Here is a 16,115-nt window from a genome sequence, read left to right as displayed (position 1 = left end):
CCAGGGTGCGGTTGTTTTCTGTAGAAGCCCCTGCTGACAATCGGCCCAAAAATGGCAGGAAATAATGCAATGTCCACAGCAGGAATTGTGAAAATAACTGGAACTTTTACTTATGATATGCTTGAGTTGAATAGTAGTCACTAGGAATTGTAGATAGAGCTTGGTAACTCACGTTTTTAGTGGCTGCCGCTTCCTTAGGCTTTGGCCTAGGTAAGATGAATTTAGTATATGCTGAGATTGTGCTCGCTTTAGATCCAGGAATCAAGAGGAAAGAGAGTGAATTTAGAGGCTACAGCCCCTTATATACTAAGGAGGCTGGACTAAAGCCCATTGGTTGAAAAGCCTGGAGGTCCTGTACCAGGGAACACTGGGTACATCACATGACAGTAGATCACATGACCCAGGAAGGTCCTATACATTTTATACATTTGTACAATCTTTATACATACTGAACAATATGTACAATACACTTACAATGAATTTATATGTAGCAAGAATTGATGAGTAAGGGGTGAAGCCCTGCAGGAGAGCCATATGGACTGCAGGGACTCTTCTTGAGGGGACCTAAGCAGGAACAGGAACATGTCCTGTACCGGGACACCACAAGACATCTTATCCCCTATCCTTTGAAAGTGGTACTCCAGAATAGAAAAATGAATCCCTTATCCTAAGGATAGAAGATAAGTGTCAGATCGCTGGGGATTCGACTGCTGGAACCCCCCGCGATTTCTCGCCCGGTGCCCCGGATCTCCTCCTAATCGGGGCGTGTCAATCACCGCACTAAGCTCTGCCCGTCACGCCCCCTCCATGCATCTCTATGGGAGAGCTGGAGCACTGCACTCGGGTATCTCCTGCTTTCCCATATAGCTGCATAGAGGGGGCATTTTGGGCACAGCCTCAGGCGGTGGTCGACATGCTCCATTTAGGAGGAAAGCTGATAGCCAGGCGGGAGATCGCAGGGGGTCTTAGCTGTCGGACCCCCGCAATCTGACACTTATCCCCAATCCGGAATACATTTTTCTATCCCGGAGTACCCCTTTAAGCCATAAAATTGGGGAATTGCTTTTTAAATTTAGGAGATTTAGACACATCTATTTTTTGCTATTCGGGGACACAGGTTATCTCTCACGATACAGCCAATAAGTGTCACAGGATGATCGGAATGTTCCCCAAGTGACAGGCTGTGTCCTTGAAAGGACATCACCCTCCAGCAATCACACAGCCAGTGACACAAGGCTGTCCTCACACTGCTCTCCATCATCTATAACAACGGTCTTCAAACTGTGGCCCCCCAGATGTTGCAAGACTACAACTCCCAGCATGCCCGGACAGCCAACGGCTGTCCGGGCATGCTGGGAATTGTAGTTTAGCAACATCTGGAGGGCCACAGTTTGAAGACCACTGATCTATAACATCAACAGAAGTGGCGCTAAGTGTAGACTGCGCTGGAACCAGCTTACACATCAGTGTTTCCCAACCAGGGTGCCTCCAGCTGTTGCAAAACTACAACTCCCAGCTTGCCCGGACAGCCTTTGGCTGTCCGGGCATGCTGGGAGTTGTAGTTTTGCAGCAGCTGGAGGGAGGCTGGTTGGGAAACACCGATATACATAGATATATGTATCCAACAGCATCATGAGCCCTGTCAGCGCAGACCTACCGCGCATGCGCAAACCCAAAGAGGGGGCGGGTCCTCCAGAGAGCCAGGAGCACCTCTCAGACTGCGGAGACTGGGCGTGACGTAAGCAGGGCGGGCGGGGCTAATTTCAAAACCAAGAGCCAAGATGGCGGAGAGAGGATCGCTGAGGAATCGGAATCGACTCGATTCGAACGGGCGCTGGGAAATGAATCACGTTGACGAGCCAGGTAAAAATGGTCGTTCTGGCGGAGGATGATGATGGTGATGTGGGTGCGGCGGGGGTAGAGCGGCGGCGGCGCTGTGAACGGGGGGCACGGGACGGTGTACGCCGCTCTGACGTTACTCGGCGTCCTTCGCGGGCGTGAAGGGGTTAAGAGAGCTCGTAGGTTCATGTGACGCGCGGCGTATGCTATGTATTATCAATGTGCGGGAGCGCTAAAGGGGCCACCCACGTGACCGGCGCCCTCCACACCTGTCATACTGTCACCTATACCCTACATGGCGGGCGGGCGGGCACCCTGTACTATGCGCTGTGCCCTGTCTGTTATACCATATGGCACAGTCTATTGTATACGTGTTCCTCTATACCAGGGTGCCTCCAGCTGTTGCAAAACTACAACTCCCAGCATGCCCGGACAGCCAGAGGCTGTCCGGGCATGCTGGGAGTTGTAGTTTTGCAACAGCTGGAGGCCCCCTGGTTGGGAAACACTGCTCTATACCCTCCTGTCAGGGCGCCTTGTATGTGTCCTGGGGCCCTGGCACCACACCAGTACTGGGCACCATACTTCAGCTCATGGGTTCTGGGCTCAGAGGATTGGCATGAGCTCAGAACCCTTCTACTTCAAGCTGAGTCATGTCTGACAGGCTGGTTGCTAGGGACACAGTTGCCTAACAACCATACATTTTTAGTGAAGAGAACATGGGGGGGGGGGGTTGTGGTAGCGGATTTATCAAAACCGGTGGCGAGGACAAGTGAAGCAGTCCAAACCATGGACAACTGCTCCACTTTTGCGCTGCACATGAGCCAAGATTTTGTCTCTGGTTTAAAAACCGGACTGCAACCGCATACGTTTTTTTTATTTAATTTTTTTTAAAGATGCACGTCAATGGGAAACGCACATGTATACAGTCCCATACAGGAAACCGTATACGGTTTTTATTTTGCACATGCGCATTTGCATCCTAAAGTCCCCACCCAACACCCCTCCCATTAAAAATGGACAACATTTTCAAAAACATATATTTTATTTTTTTATAAAAACGGACAGAACTGTGTGCAGTATACTGTTTAAAAATGCATACGGTATAGGCCGGGTTCACATCACGTTTTTCAACTACGGTTCCCCCATACGTTTTCATTAGTGAAAAACGTATGAAACGGCATACCTAGGCAAAGCATTGCAGACCGTATTCACCCTGATGCCTACGGTTGCGTACGGTTTGCTTGCAATACGGTTTTTAACAGAACTCCAAACTGTGTTCAATGGTTTTGACTCTGGGTTAAAAACCATATTGCAACCGCAAACTTTTTTTTATTTTGTTGAACATGGACGTCAATGGGAAACGCACATGTATACGGTTCCATACGGCGAAACCGTATGCGTTTTTTTTCTTTGCACAAGCGCATTTGCATCGGAAAATCCCCGCCCAAGACCCCTCCCATTAAAAATGGACAGAATTTTCAAAAACATGTTTTAAAAAATAAAAAACGGACGGAACTGTATGCACTTTTAAAAACAGTATACAGTTTAAAAACACATACGGTTTACTTTTTCCCATACAGTTCCATCCGTTTTTTTTTTTGCCATACGGTTTTCTTTAGAAAAACTGATTGAAAACAGTATGGCAAAAACGTGTGAACCCAGCATTACTCATTGGCTTTCTGATAACCCACTACGTGGATGTTCCACCGATCTGAGTGTGCATGTATGTTTCAATATGTAGAGCGGGATAAGCAGTTGCCAGTCCTGGCTTATCACCGGATGGGGCTCTGTTGTAATCCATTCTATTGTCTGTATAGTGAGGTCCTGGCCATAGTCCTAGGTTCCTAATCTTTACCCTTTGCTCCAGTTTTTAGAATCTACCGTGTGTTGTTTGTCTATTGTACATGTGCTATTATATAATCTATATGACGTATAGACCTCCTCTGCTGCGGGGTGGCAGTATACTCCGCAGAGCTGTGTGGTGTCACCCTGCAGGAGGACTGTGTGACAGCTGCAGTCTCCTGCCCATGACCCGGGGTTGTCAGCGGTGTCACCATATGCTGCTGTCTGTAGGAGCGCAGTCATTCCTGAAGAATGAGGGAACACTTGTTGTGCACTTTGTGTTGTGAGGTTGGGAATGGATTGTGGTGCAGGAAAAGGTGACCATGGCAACTTTCTAATAGGAAGTGCTGCTTCTACCCTGTATGAAAATCATTCGAAGGGTGCATGGACACCACGTTTTTGCAATGCAGGTCCCATATCAGGTTTTTGATTTAAAAAAAAAAAAAATTTCCTCAAAACCGGACTAAACTGTATCAAAACGTGTGTACAAACTTCAACCCGTATACGGTTAAAAAACCAAATACGGTTTGAAAAATGATGTCCGGTTGCATCTGTTTAAGAAGAAAAAAGTGTGTTTTTAACTTTTCACTCCATTTTGAATAAAGTTTCACTTGTTTGATTGAAATTCCAAGAAAAGAAACTGTGCAAAGTCAATAACCGTATGGTGAAAACCGGGTGGAACTGTACTCCGATATGGTTCTGTACGGTTCCCATTGACTCCCATGTTAAAAACGAACAAAACTGTATAAGATGCTAAACGGACTAAACCAGATCAGAAGTCAATGCATACATAGGGCTGGGCGGTCTGACCAAATATGTGTATCACAGTATTTTTGTAACTTATGGCGGTTCCACAGTATGTAACGGTATTTCCGCCCCCCCCCCCCCAAATTATCAGCCCAGCGCTGCGCTGTCCCCATCGGGGTAAATACTCACATATCACCCGCAAGCGCTGCCCTCCTCATCCTCCTGTTTTTTGCGGCCCCGGCGCTGGCACTCTATACTGTACTCTGTATCCCTATGCCCAGGCTGCAAGAGGTAAACAAAATAAACTAACGCATGTTCTTACGTCTGCCTTACACTCTTCCTGGGGACGGGAATGTCGGAGAGCTGTCAGCCTATCACCAGCCGCACCGATGCGATGTTCCACCTCGGCTGGTGATGGGCTAAGCACACTGTCGTGTAAGAAGCCGGCCGGGGGGAGGGGCCCAACCGGTATTGCGGTATGGGAAAAATTCATATCATACAGCACAAAAATTTCAGTATTGGGTATGAACTGGTATACCGCCCAGCCCTATGCATACAGTTTTCTATACGGTTTTTAACTTGAAACCGTATAGCAGAAACGTAGTGTGCATGCACCCTAACTTTAATGTCGTATAGCAGTGGTCTCCAATCTGCGGACCTCCAGATGTTGCAAAACTACAACTCCCAGCATGCCCTAACAGCTGTTTGCTGTCCGGGCATGCTGGGAGTTGTAGTTTTGCAACATCTGGGGGTCCGCCCGCAGGTTGGAGACCACTGTCGTATAGACAAAACTTTTCTGTATGGTAAGAAAACGGGTGCACAGAAAGTGCTGTACTAGTATAATGAAGCGATACTAAAACTGCGCCATAGTAGGCGAGAGTACTATTATTTTTTGCTATTTTCTTTGTTTGTGAAACTTATTAATAAATGTTAATATTACTGGTAAACTTTGTGCCCCTCACCATCCTATTTTATTATTATTATTTATTAGGTTTTGTTTACATGTTTGGCTCATAAATTTGATGTATGGGTTGTGAAGGTGTTATATAATACAGTGACCCCTCGACCTACGATGGCCCCGACATACGATCACTCTGAGGCCATCGCATGTTGAAGGCAGCATCAACATACGATGCTTTCTTTAGTCGGGGCCATCGCATAAACGGCTATCAGACAGCACTGACTGCTTCAGCTGCCACCGGATAGACGTTTACAGTGCCCCGTGTGCTCCGGTGATGATCACTCGCCTGTCCTCGGGGCTCCGGCGCGTCCTCTTCGGGATCCCCTGCATCTTCGGCGCTCTCCATCGTCGTCATCACGTTGCTGTGCACGCCGTCCCGTCATCCAATAGGAGAGCCATGTGTAGCGATGTGATGGCGGCGAGGGAGAGCGCGGATGCCGGGGAAGCAGAGGCCTTGCCGGAGCGCCGGGGACGCGGCGACATCCCAGGCAGCGGTGACGGTCCGGAGCGGCGGGGACAGGTGAGTACAACTTCCTCTAACAGTGGTCTTCAACCTGCAGACCTCCAGATGTTGCAAAACTACAACTCCCAGCATCCCTAGACAGCCATCGGCTTTCTAGGCATGCTGGGTGTTGTAGTTTTGCAACATCTGGAGGTCCGCAGGTTGGAGACCACTGTCCTATACATTATATTGCACGGATCCCTCAACATACGATGGTTTCAACAAACAATGGTCCATTTGGAACGGATTCCCATCGTATGCTGACGGACCACTGTATACCAGTGTGCTTCCAACTGTTGAAAAACTTCTGCTCCCGGGCATGCTGGGGCTTGTAGTTATGCAATTGTGAAACAAAGCAGAAGCAAAGTTGACTCTTGGTTGAGTGTAAGGGTAGGGTCACACGTAGCGCATTTGCAGCGTGGATGCACTGATGCCAGTCACTAGAGCGAGGTCCCCGCTGTGGCCGGATAGCCCTTTGTGTTTGCTTGTAGCAGTAGCAGATCAGCAGCGGGAAATCCATTGCTACGAGCAGACACACAGGGCTACACTTTTTTTTTTTTTTTTTTTTAAATCAACTGGTGCCAGAAAGTTACAGATTTGTAAATTATTTCTATTAAAAAAAAGCTTAATCCTTCCAGTATGTTATGGTCCACAGGAAGTTCTTTTCTCTTTGAATTTTCTTTCTGTCTGACCACAGTGCTCTCTGCTGACACCTCTGTCCATTTTAGGAACTCTCCAGAGCAGGAGAAGTTTTCTATGGGGATTTGCTCCTACTCTGGACAGTTCTTAAAATGGATGGTCAGACAGAAAGGAAATTCAAAAAGAAAAGAACTTCCTCTGTAGTTTACAGCAGCTGATAAGTACTGGAAGGATTAAGACTTTTTAATAGGAGTAATTTACTAATCTGTTTAATTTTCTGGCACCAGTAAAAACGTTTTCCTGTGGAGTACCCCCTTTAAGGAGTATTGCCAACTCACAAAGTTACCCTCTAGTCAGATAGGTGGACAAGAAGATAATCTGCTGAGACTCTGACCAATCTGGAGAATGGAGAACTGTCCCTAAAGTGAATGGAGCCTATTACGTGTGCACTGCCAATACTCCATTCATTCTCTGGGACGTCAGAACATGCTGAGTTTTCCTCCATTCTTGTGACTGGTGAGTTCCCAGCAGTCAGATGCCCACTGGTCAGCCTATCCCTAATCCTTTGGATAGGGGATAATTCTGTGAGGGGTGTATACTCCTATATGGTAAAGGTCACATGTCCTGCATACTTCACACCGCAGGAAATGTGCTACAGATCTGCTATAATCAGACACACGCGGCTATCTGACGTACAGTAAGGTTTACAATCGTACTTCGGCGTGCCTCCGCAATGTTTAAAATGCTGCGGATGTGGTATGTGTGAGCCTACCCTAAGTCTTTATTTATAATAGATCTGTTGCACTATACATTTGGTATGCTCACAATATGTTCAGGGGAAAAAAAATTATAATATATATATATATATATATATATATATATATATATATATATATTTGTTGGTACATGGGGGGGAGGGGAGGGGGAGGATTCATCAGTGTGCGTGTGTGTATATAGAGATAATTATTTTTTTGTTTATATTTTTTAGAGGGTTTTTTGCGTCTTTTTTTTTAATCTTATTTTTTGTGCAAAATCTGATAGAATTCTTCATAGCCATGTCTACGGTTAAGTTTACTATAGAGCACTTTCTACTGTAGAATAACTGCGTTTTTTTTCTGTTTTTTAGCGCTAAAAAAAACCGCGCAAATGGACACTTCTTGTGCAAATATACACCACATCGGAGGACACAAGTGTTCTAAAGCATCTGAGAAGTATATTAACTATTTTGGGACAGTTATGACTACTACTCCCATGATGGGAGTTGTAGTCAAGGAGTTGAGTGCAGATCTCACTGTGTCATTCTCCAGAGACCCACTGCGATCTGCATTTATTAACTGTAAAAGCCGGCAGCACATGTGACTACACTGCGCTGCCCGCCTGCTCCTGTATCACATTTCATAATCCCCGCCCGGGAGACGGGAGTTCTGATTGGTGGATAGCTCTTGACCAATCAGAGCTCCTGTCTCCCATTGGCGGGGATTATGAATTATGAAAGATGTCTACAGGAGCCGGCGGCCAGCGCAGTGTAGTCGCATGTTCCGACGGCTTTTACAGTTAATAAATACGGATCGCAGCAGGTCTCTGAAGAATGACCCAATGTGATCTGCACCTCAGCCCCTGGACTACAACTCCCATCATGAGCAGAGTCTGTCCCATGATGGGAGTAGTTGTAGTACCGCAGTGCTGAGGGATGGTACTTGCACATCCCCCGGCTGCGGGACTTTTAGGACTACTGCTCCCATCATGGACAGACTCCGTCCATGATGGGAGTTGTAGTCCAGGGGCTAAGGTGCAGATAGCAGCAGGTCATTCTCCAGAGACCTGCTGCGATCCGCATTTATTAAGTTAATAAGCTGACAGCACACGCGGCTACACTGCACTGCCCGCCGGCTCTAGGCTCCTGTATACATCTCTCCTAATCGGCGGCGATTATGAATTGAGAGATGTATACAGGAGCCTGAAGCTGGCAGGCAGCGCAGTGTAGCCGCATGTTCCGTCGGTTTTTACAGTTAGTAAATGCGGATCGCATCGGGTCTCTGGAGACTGACCTGCTGCGATCTGCATCTCAGCCCATGGACTATAACTCCCATCATGGACGGAGTCTGTCTGTGATGTGAATAGTAGTCCTAAAAGTGGTGCAGCCGGGGGATGTTAAAGTGCCATCCTTTAGCGCTGCGGTACTAAAACTACTCTAATCATGGACAGACTGTCCCATGATGGGAGTTATAGTCCAGGGGCTGAGGTGCAGATTGCACAGTCATTCTCCAGAGACCCGCTGCGATCCGCATTTATTAACTGTAAAAGCCGGCAACACATGCAACTGCGCTGCCCGCCGGCTCCTGTACACATCTCTCATAATTCATAATCCCCGCCACCGGAAGACAGGAGCTCTGATTGATGAATAGCTATTCATCAATCAGAGCCCCCGTCTCCCAGGCGGGGATTATGAAATCTGATACAGTATACAGGAGTTGGCGGGCAGCGCAGTGTAGTCGCATATGCCGCCGGCTTTTACAGTTAATAAATGTAGATCGCAGAGGGTGTAAAATGACCCTGTACCTCATCCCCTGGACTATAACTCCCATTATGGGACAGTCTGCCCATGATGGGAGTAGTAGTCCTAAAAGTCCCGCGGCCGGGGAATGTGCAAATGCCATCCCTCAGCGCTGCGGTACTACCACTACTCCATCGGGGGACAGATCGAGCTATACAGTCCAGGCCTGACTCTGTTCTCATTATGCGTTTTGCATAATGGGAACAGAGCCTTTCTGGCAGTGTGTTCCCAGACATGGAGACTCCAGCTGTTGCTTAACTACAGCCCATATGATGGGAGTTGTAGGCTAGCAACAATTGGAGGCTCCCTGTTTAGGAAAACGCTGCATTATGTGCACTCTCCCCAGGCGAGAGCACAAAAAATGTACTAACCCATATTTCTTGTTTTTTCTTTTCTTCATATTTCAGATACCTGAATGCAGAAGACTGCAAATTCGGTGGACTGCGACGATGACCAGTGTTTTTTTTTTTTTTTTTAATTCAATAAAATGGCTATCGAGGGCTGGGGGGGGGGGGGGGTTGTTTTTAAATAAAAAAAAATGTTTCAATGTGTTGTGTGTTTTATAATTGAATTTTCAGGTTTAGTAGTGAAAGCTGTCTTATAGACTAAATCCATTACTATGCCAGCGCTTAGTGTTAGCCCCAAAATCAGCTAACGCTAACCTTTAGTTATTACCCCGGTACCCACTGCCACATGGGTGCTGGGAAGAGCCGCTACCAACAGGTCCGGAGCGTCAAATATGGCGCCTCCTGGGCCTAGGCGGTAACAGGCAGGTGTTATTAAGGCTGGGGAGGGCCAGTAACAATGGTCCTCACCCACCCTGGTAACATCAAGCTGTTGCTGCTTGGTTGGTATCGTGCTGATACTGAAAATAGGGGGAACCCTATGCTTTTTTTATTTTAATAAATAAACTCATAGGGTTCCCCCTATTTTCAGTATCGGCCAGATACCAGCCAAGCAGCAACAGCCTGACGTTACCAGGGTGGGCGAGGACCATTGTTACTGGCCCTCCCCAGCCTAAATAACGCAGCCTGTTACCGCCTAGGGCCAGGAGCGCCATTTGTGATGCTCCGGGCCTGTTGGTAGCGGATCTTCCTGGCACCCCTGTGGCGGTGGGTACCGGGGAGCAATAATTAGGGGTTAGCGGTATCTGATTTTGGTGCTATCGCTAAGCCCTGGCTTACTAATGTATTCTGTCTACAAGTCGGCTTCCACTACTAAGCCTGAAAATTCAATTATAAAAAAAACACATTAAAAAAAGTTTTATTTAAACACCCCCCCAGCCCTTGTTAACCCTTTTATTGACATTTAAAAAATGCTGTTCATCATCACAATCTGCCGAATCCGCTTTCACGTATCTAAAATGAGAAGAAAACAAAACAATAAAACTACAACCATTTCTGTGATTTCTACACTATTAAAAAGCTGGTGTGAAATTTTTGATGTAAACTGAACTCTAACCCCTTCGAAAATATAATGTAAAGCAGACAATATACGTGGACACGCCCACTTTTACAAAACTGACGTGAACAGTGTAAACCGTGGCACAAATCTCTTTGAAAATGTGGTTTATACTTTTTGCGCCAAAATCTAATTAATTTATTTTTGGTGCAAAATTCTTTGAGAATCTCCCCCTCTGTGTACGTTATAAATATTTATGATTTTACTATTGTCCAGAGTTTTGTTCGGCGCACACTGCTGCTCCGGCACTTCTAGCTATGTGAGCAGTGTACCGCGGGAAAATGCCACAGCTCTGTGAAGTGTGTACGGTAGAGCGAGGGGGGGGCGCGTTTCTATATTTGCACAAAATTTATCAGGAGTGTACAACTTTAGTAAATCTTGAGCAAGAGTGTAAATTAGACAAGCAGTGTAAAGGGGTAGATCTATGTCTACAATAGACAACTAATGATAAATCTCTCCCATTGAGGGTATGTTCACATGGCAATTATATTCTCTGTACACAGCAAAACACAATGAAAAGATTGTGATGCGCTCCGAATTGACTTGGCGTTTATTCTGGTATATTTAAAATACTCAGAAAAGTATTATGTGGTGGGTATTCCTTGAAATGAAGGAAGCATGTGCTTTGTATGATCTGTGAAGGGTAGTATAGGAAGGACTACTGGACAACTAGGGTTTAAGAATAGTGGCATCTAGGTCATGTAGCATCCTACTGTAGGTCTTATATAGGGGAACTTATATCTGAATGAAGTTGTTGTTTTAGTCCCCAATCACATTACATTTTGGGGCAATGTTGCCCGTCTAGACATATACCACAGTAGGTCCATAGACCAAACATTGTGGACTCTTTTTGGTCTGTAATATATATTGGACATGCCATGGTATACATCAGAATACCTTTTTTTGAGGATATTTCCGGAGACACTGCCCCAAAGTGTCCTGTAAACCGTGTGTAGCAGTAAACAAACAAGTCCAGCCAAGTAATTGTTTTATTATTAGGCTGCGTTCACACGGCCGTCTGTCCCCCTTTTTTTTTTATCCCCGTTTCGGTTCCGTTCTTGCAGGCTGTAAACGAATTAAAAACTGTTTGTAAAAAAAAAAAATCCAATTGACATGACGGGGACTTTTTTTTTAATCAGTTTATATCCGTTTGCATCCGTTATTGTCCACCCATCTATAAGCCAGTCAGTTAGGTTCCCATTCCGGCAGACTCTGTGATCATTGGATTGAGCGCCATTTTTTTTCTAATAATGCGAGTTCAGATGACACCCTAAGCAGTGACTGCTGGTCACAGAGGAGCACCCTTTGTGAATGGGTTTTGTGCTGATGTTTATCTTTAATCTCACTAAACTTTTTTGCACTTTCCAAAAATCCTTGTAAGGTCTGGTACATCAGCCGTAGTAGTGTTTCTATGGTTCGCACACTTTTAGGAAGGGTACATTTTTCTAGTTAGGCAATAGACTGGGTACTGCCTCCTTCCAGAGAAATTTCTTCATACTGATTCACAGCCAGAAGGGTTGTCTGAAAGAGACTGTACATAAATACACATGGGGCAAATAGTGGGTGCAGTGCCAAGTCAGGGCACTGGTGAATGGACTATAGTTTTCTATACTTACAGGGGAAAGGTTTAATGTTTGATCTGCAATGCAGCCATCCTAGGACATGCACCGTCTAAGATCCATGAGGGGAGATTTATTATATATATATATATATATAAATATATATATAATTTTTTATTTATTTATTTTTTTTCTCTTTAAAACTCAAAACTAAACTTGTTTCCAGGTTGAAACTCTTTATTAATTGGTTAGAAAGTACCTGTCACTTGCTCTTAGTATTCCCCCCCCCATGATGACACTCCCCCCTCTGCATTTATTGTATTGTGGTGCTGTTTTTACCCTTTTCCTTTTTTCATTGCTCACGGTCTGTGAGTTGCGAAAGGGGCGTTCCCCAGCAGGCGTTACATCACCCCATGCTCAGCTGGAGAATCCTTCCACCCTCTCCCGTCTGCTAGATTGTCAGGCAGAGAGCTGAGGAGGTCGCGCCCACGTTTTGGAATTTTTGTCTCCAGCAGGCCAATCCTGCCAGGGGAACGGAATGGGGACAGGACTGAATAAGGACCACTAGTGGCAAAACTTATAAAGGTATTTTTTTTAATTTAACATATATAAAGAACATTTAATAATGAAATACATTATGAAGTTACTTGATATGGACTAATTTATAACATATCTAAGATTATTGCAAATGACGGGTACCACGTGATAATTTAGCACTTTTCAAGACAAAAAAAAATGTCTCCTTATTGGTCAAGAATTGACTTCACCCGACGACATTAGGAGCTGAAAGTGACGGCCGCGGAAGAAATCGGGTTCCCCACAGTTACCCTTAGATTGGCCAGTTAGTGAATTAAAGGGATTGTCTTTCCATTACTAACTTTTTGCAGAGTAAATCTCTTTTCTCCTTGTAGTTCTAGTTCCTCTTAGTAAGCATGATCTAGACTTGTTACTTTACTGCTGTTTTTCCCTATTCTCTGCTCACGGGCAGGAATTTCCTGTGTCGTCTGCTATGAAAACACATGTGGTGAATGGTTTCCTTAGGAAAAGTCTTAGATAGCTGGTGCTCGGCGTTATACCGATATTCTCAGGTCCTGTGAATGATACTCTGAATGCTTCTGCTGACATTTCGTGCCATTACCCCCTTGCTTTGGATAGTTCCAGATTTCATGAGTTTTTAGTTTCTATTTTTTTTGTCATTTCAGCTCCTTTCTTGGCATCACAGAAAAAAAATGCTGAAAATTACAGAAAAGAGGCAATATTCACTGGTAAAAGGGCAGGTTAAGAATCAGTTTTCACCATAATGTATACAGCTATATGAGGGAGGTCACTACAAGCGCTTCATGGTGCAATACCGTTATGGTTCAGCCAACGCTTACCCTGGGTGGTTGTGCAGATCTTTGGAAAGAACATATGTTAGTATTGTTAGACCCTCTGCAGCATTCCCATCAACAATGCCATACTCCAAATTTTCCTCCAACAAAAATGAGATTACTTGGGCGCTCAGCGCCCAAGTAATCCCATTTTTGTTGGAGGAAAATTGGAGTATCACATATGAGGGAAGTTGACATCCTCCATATAGCGTTGTGGCTGATCTACATCATGGTGGAAATAGTTCTTAGTTTTTTTTATTTTTAAACCTGTCCTTGTACCAGTTTGGCCTTTCTTTGCATTAAGGGGGTACTCCTGGAGGGGGAAAAACAAGTGTTTAAATCAACTGGTCTCAGAAAGTTATACAGATTTGTAAATTACTTCTGTTTAAAAATCTTAATCCTTCCAGTACTTATCAGCTGCTGTATGCTCCAGAGGAAGTTGGGTAGTTCTTTCCAGTCTCCTCTGTCTGTGTCAGGCAGACCTCTCCTGATATGGACAGAGGTGTCAGCAGAGAGCACTGTGGTCATACTGGAAATAATTACACAACTTCCTCTGGAGCATACAGCAGCTGAGAAGTACTGGAAGGATTAAGATTTTTTTTAATAGAAGTAATTTGTTAAATCTGTTTAACTTTCTGGCACCAGTTGATTTTACTTTCTCATCTGCATTATGGACATTTAAACGGAATCTGTCGCCCAGGAATTTCCTAGTCAACTGCGGACTTGGACATATAGCAATTCTTGTATTGAGAGCAACGGGATGTGTATGTAGTCTCTCCGTAGGTTTAAGAAAAAACAAAATACACACTTGTTTTTACTGGTCATTCGGATGTATGGCAGGGATACTGCTATCCAGAATTTTATTTTTATTTATTATTGGGTCAGGGGAACCCTTTTTTTCTCCCGTTTCCATTTGATTTCTGACAGATTCCCTTTCCCTTCCCTGTTACTTCAGTCAAGAATCTACAAGACTGAACCCAGTTTGCTGGTATAAAGACTTTGTGGAAATGTTCCTGTTGCTAGTGTTCTGAATGATGGGATTACTGTCATAACAGGAGAAGAGACTGAAGCGACACAATGCTTTGTGCTGCAGATAGTCTGTACACTGAAGGATTCACCTGGTGTTACAGTCATCCAAGTGACATAGTGTATAGTAAATGTAAGGAATCCAGGACAACACTTACCTGGATGCTATGATGTGTTCATCTTGGAAGCTGCACTGACATGTCCTGTGAGTACAGTCTATTTGGTGCAATATATGATTCATGTGGCACACATCCAAAAGGCTGGGTGGGTTCACACCGGCTGTCTCTGAGATGTTTGTACCCCTGCATTTTTATTGCAACATGAAGGTTAGATACCGTATATACTCGAGTATAAGCTGACCCGAGTATAAGCCGAGACCCCTAATTTCAACCCAAAATCCCAGGAAAAGTTATTGACTCGAGTATAAGCCTAGGGTGGGAAATACATCATTCCCCCCCCCCCCTGTCATCATCCAGACCCATCATTAACATCCTCATCATCATCATCACCGCCTGTCATCATCCAGACCCTCATCATCACCTGTCATCATCCCCTTGTCATCATCCCACACATCCCCCCCCTCCTTCATCATCCCCTTGTAATCATCCCACACACCCCTTCATCATCCCCTTGTCATCATCCCCACACCCCCCTTCATCATCCCCACACCCCCCTTCATCATCCTCTTGTCATCATCCCACACCCCCCCTTCATCATCCTCTTGTCATCATCCCACACCCCCCCTTCATCATCCCCACACCCCCCTTCATCATCCCCACACCCCCCCTTCATCATCCTCTTGTCATCATCCCACACCCCCCCTTCATCATCCTCTTGTCATCATCCCACACCCCCCCTTCATCATCCTCTTGTCATCATCCGCCCTCAGTGGTCTTCAACCTGCGGACCTCCAGAGGTTTCAAAACTACAACTCCCAGCAAGCCCGGGCAGCCATCAGCTGTCCGGGCTTGCTGGGAGTTGTAGTTTTGAAACCTCCGGAGGTCCGCAGGTTGAAGACCACTGCGGCCTTCGACATCATCCAGCCCCCTCTCACCCCCTTTAGTTCTGTACAGTACTCGCCTCCGCTCGGCGCTGGTCTGGTGCTGCAGGGCTGTCCGGAGAGGAGGTGGTCCGGTGGGATAGTGGTTCCGGGCTGCTATCTTCACCGGGGGCGCCTCTTCTCCCCGCTTCCGGCCCGGAATAGAGGCGTTGCCTTGACAATGACGCAGAAGTACGTTGGCAATGAACGTACCTCTGCGTCGTTGTCAAGGCAACGTGACTATTCTGGGGCCGGGCCCGAAGCGCTTAGAAGAGGCCTCCCCGGTGAAGATAGCAGCCCGGAACCACTATCCCACCGGACCACCTCCTCACCGGACAGTCCTGCAGGACCGGACCAGCGCCGAGCGGAGGTGAGTACTGTACAGAACTAAAGGGGGGGTGAGAGGGGGCTGGATGATGTCGAAGGCCGCAGTGGTCTTCAACCTGCGGACCTCCGGAGGTTTCAAAACTACAACTCCCAGCAAGCCCGGACAGCCGATGGCTGCCCGGGCTTGCTGGAAGTTGTAGTTTTGAAACCTCTGGAGGTCCGCAGGTTGAAGACCACTGCAGGTGGGGG

The 16,115-nt window shown here is 46.0% G+C and overlaps 1 protein-coding gene across 3 annotated transcripts in view; it reads left to right on the top strand.

Annotated features, from left to right (window-relative positions):
• Positions 1–1,601: 1,601 nt before the first annotated feature.
• ATL2 (atlastin GTPase 2) overlaps positions 1,602–16,115 on the top strand; it is a 64,806-nt gene continuing 50,292 nt past the window's right edge. For 2 of the 3 annotated variants that reach the window (XM_056567565.1, XM_056567563.1), the window contains exon 1: positions 1,603–1,863. In XM_056567565.1, coding sequence (XP_056423540.1) covers positions 1,782–1,863 — 82 coding nt within the window. In that variant the 5' untranslated portion in view covers positions 1,603–1,781. Of the gene's footprint in view, positions 1,864–16,115 lie in introns of all 3 variants that reach the window. The other variant, XM_056567564.1, reaches the window with a different exon arrangement.

The sequence above is a fragment of the Hyla sarda genome, chromosome 3, assembly GCF_029499605.1.
Source record: "Hyla sarda isolate aHylSar1 chromosome 3, aHylSar1.hap1, whole genome shotgun sequence".
NCBI lineage: Eukaryota > Metazoa > Chordata > Amphibia > Anura > Hylidae > Hyla > Hyla sarda.
The sequence above is the reverse complement of the archived record's forward strand: the minus strand, read 5'-3'. Positions and strand labels throughout refer to the sequence as shown.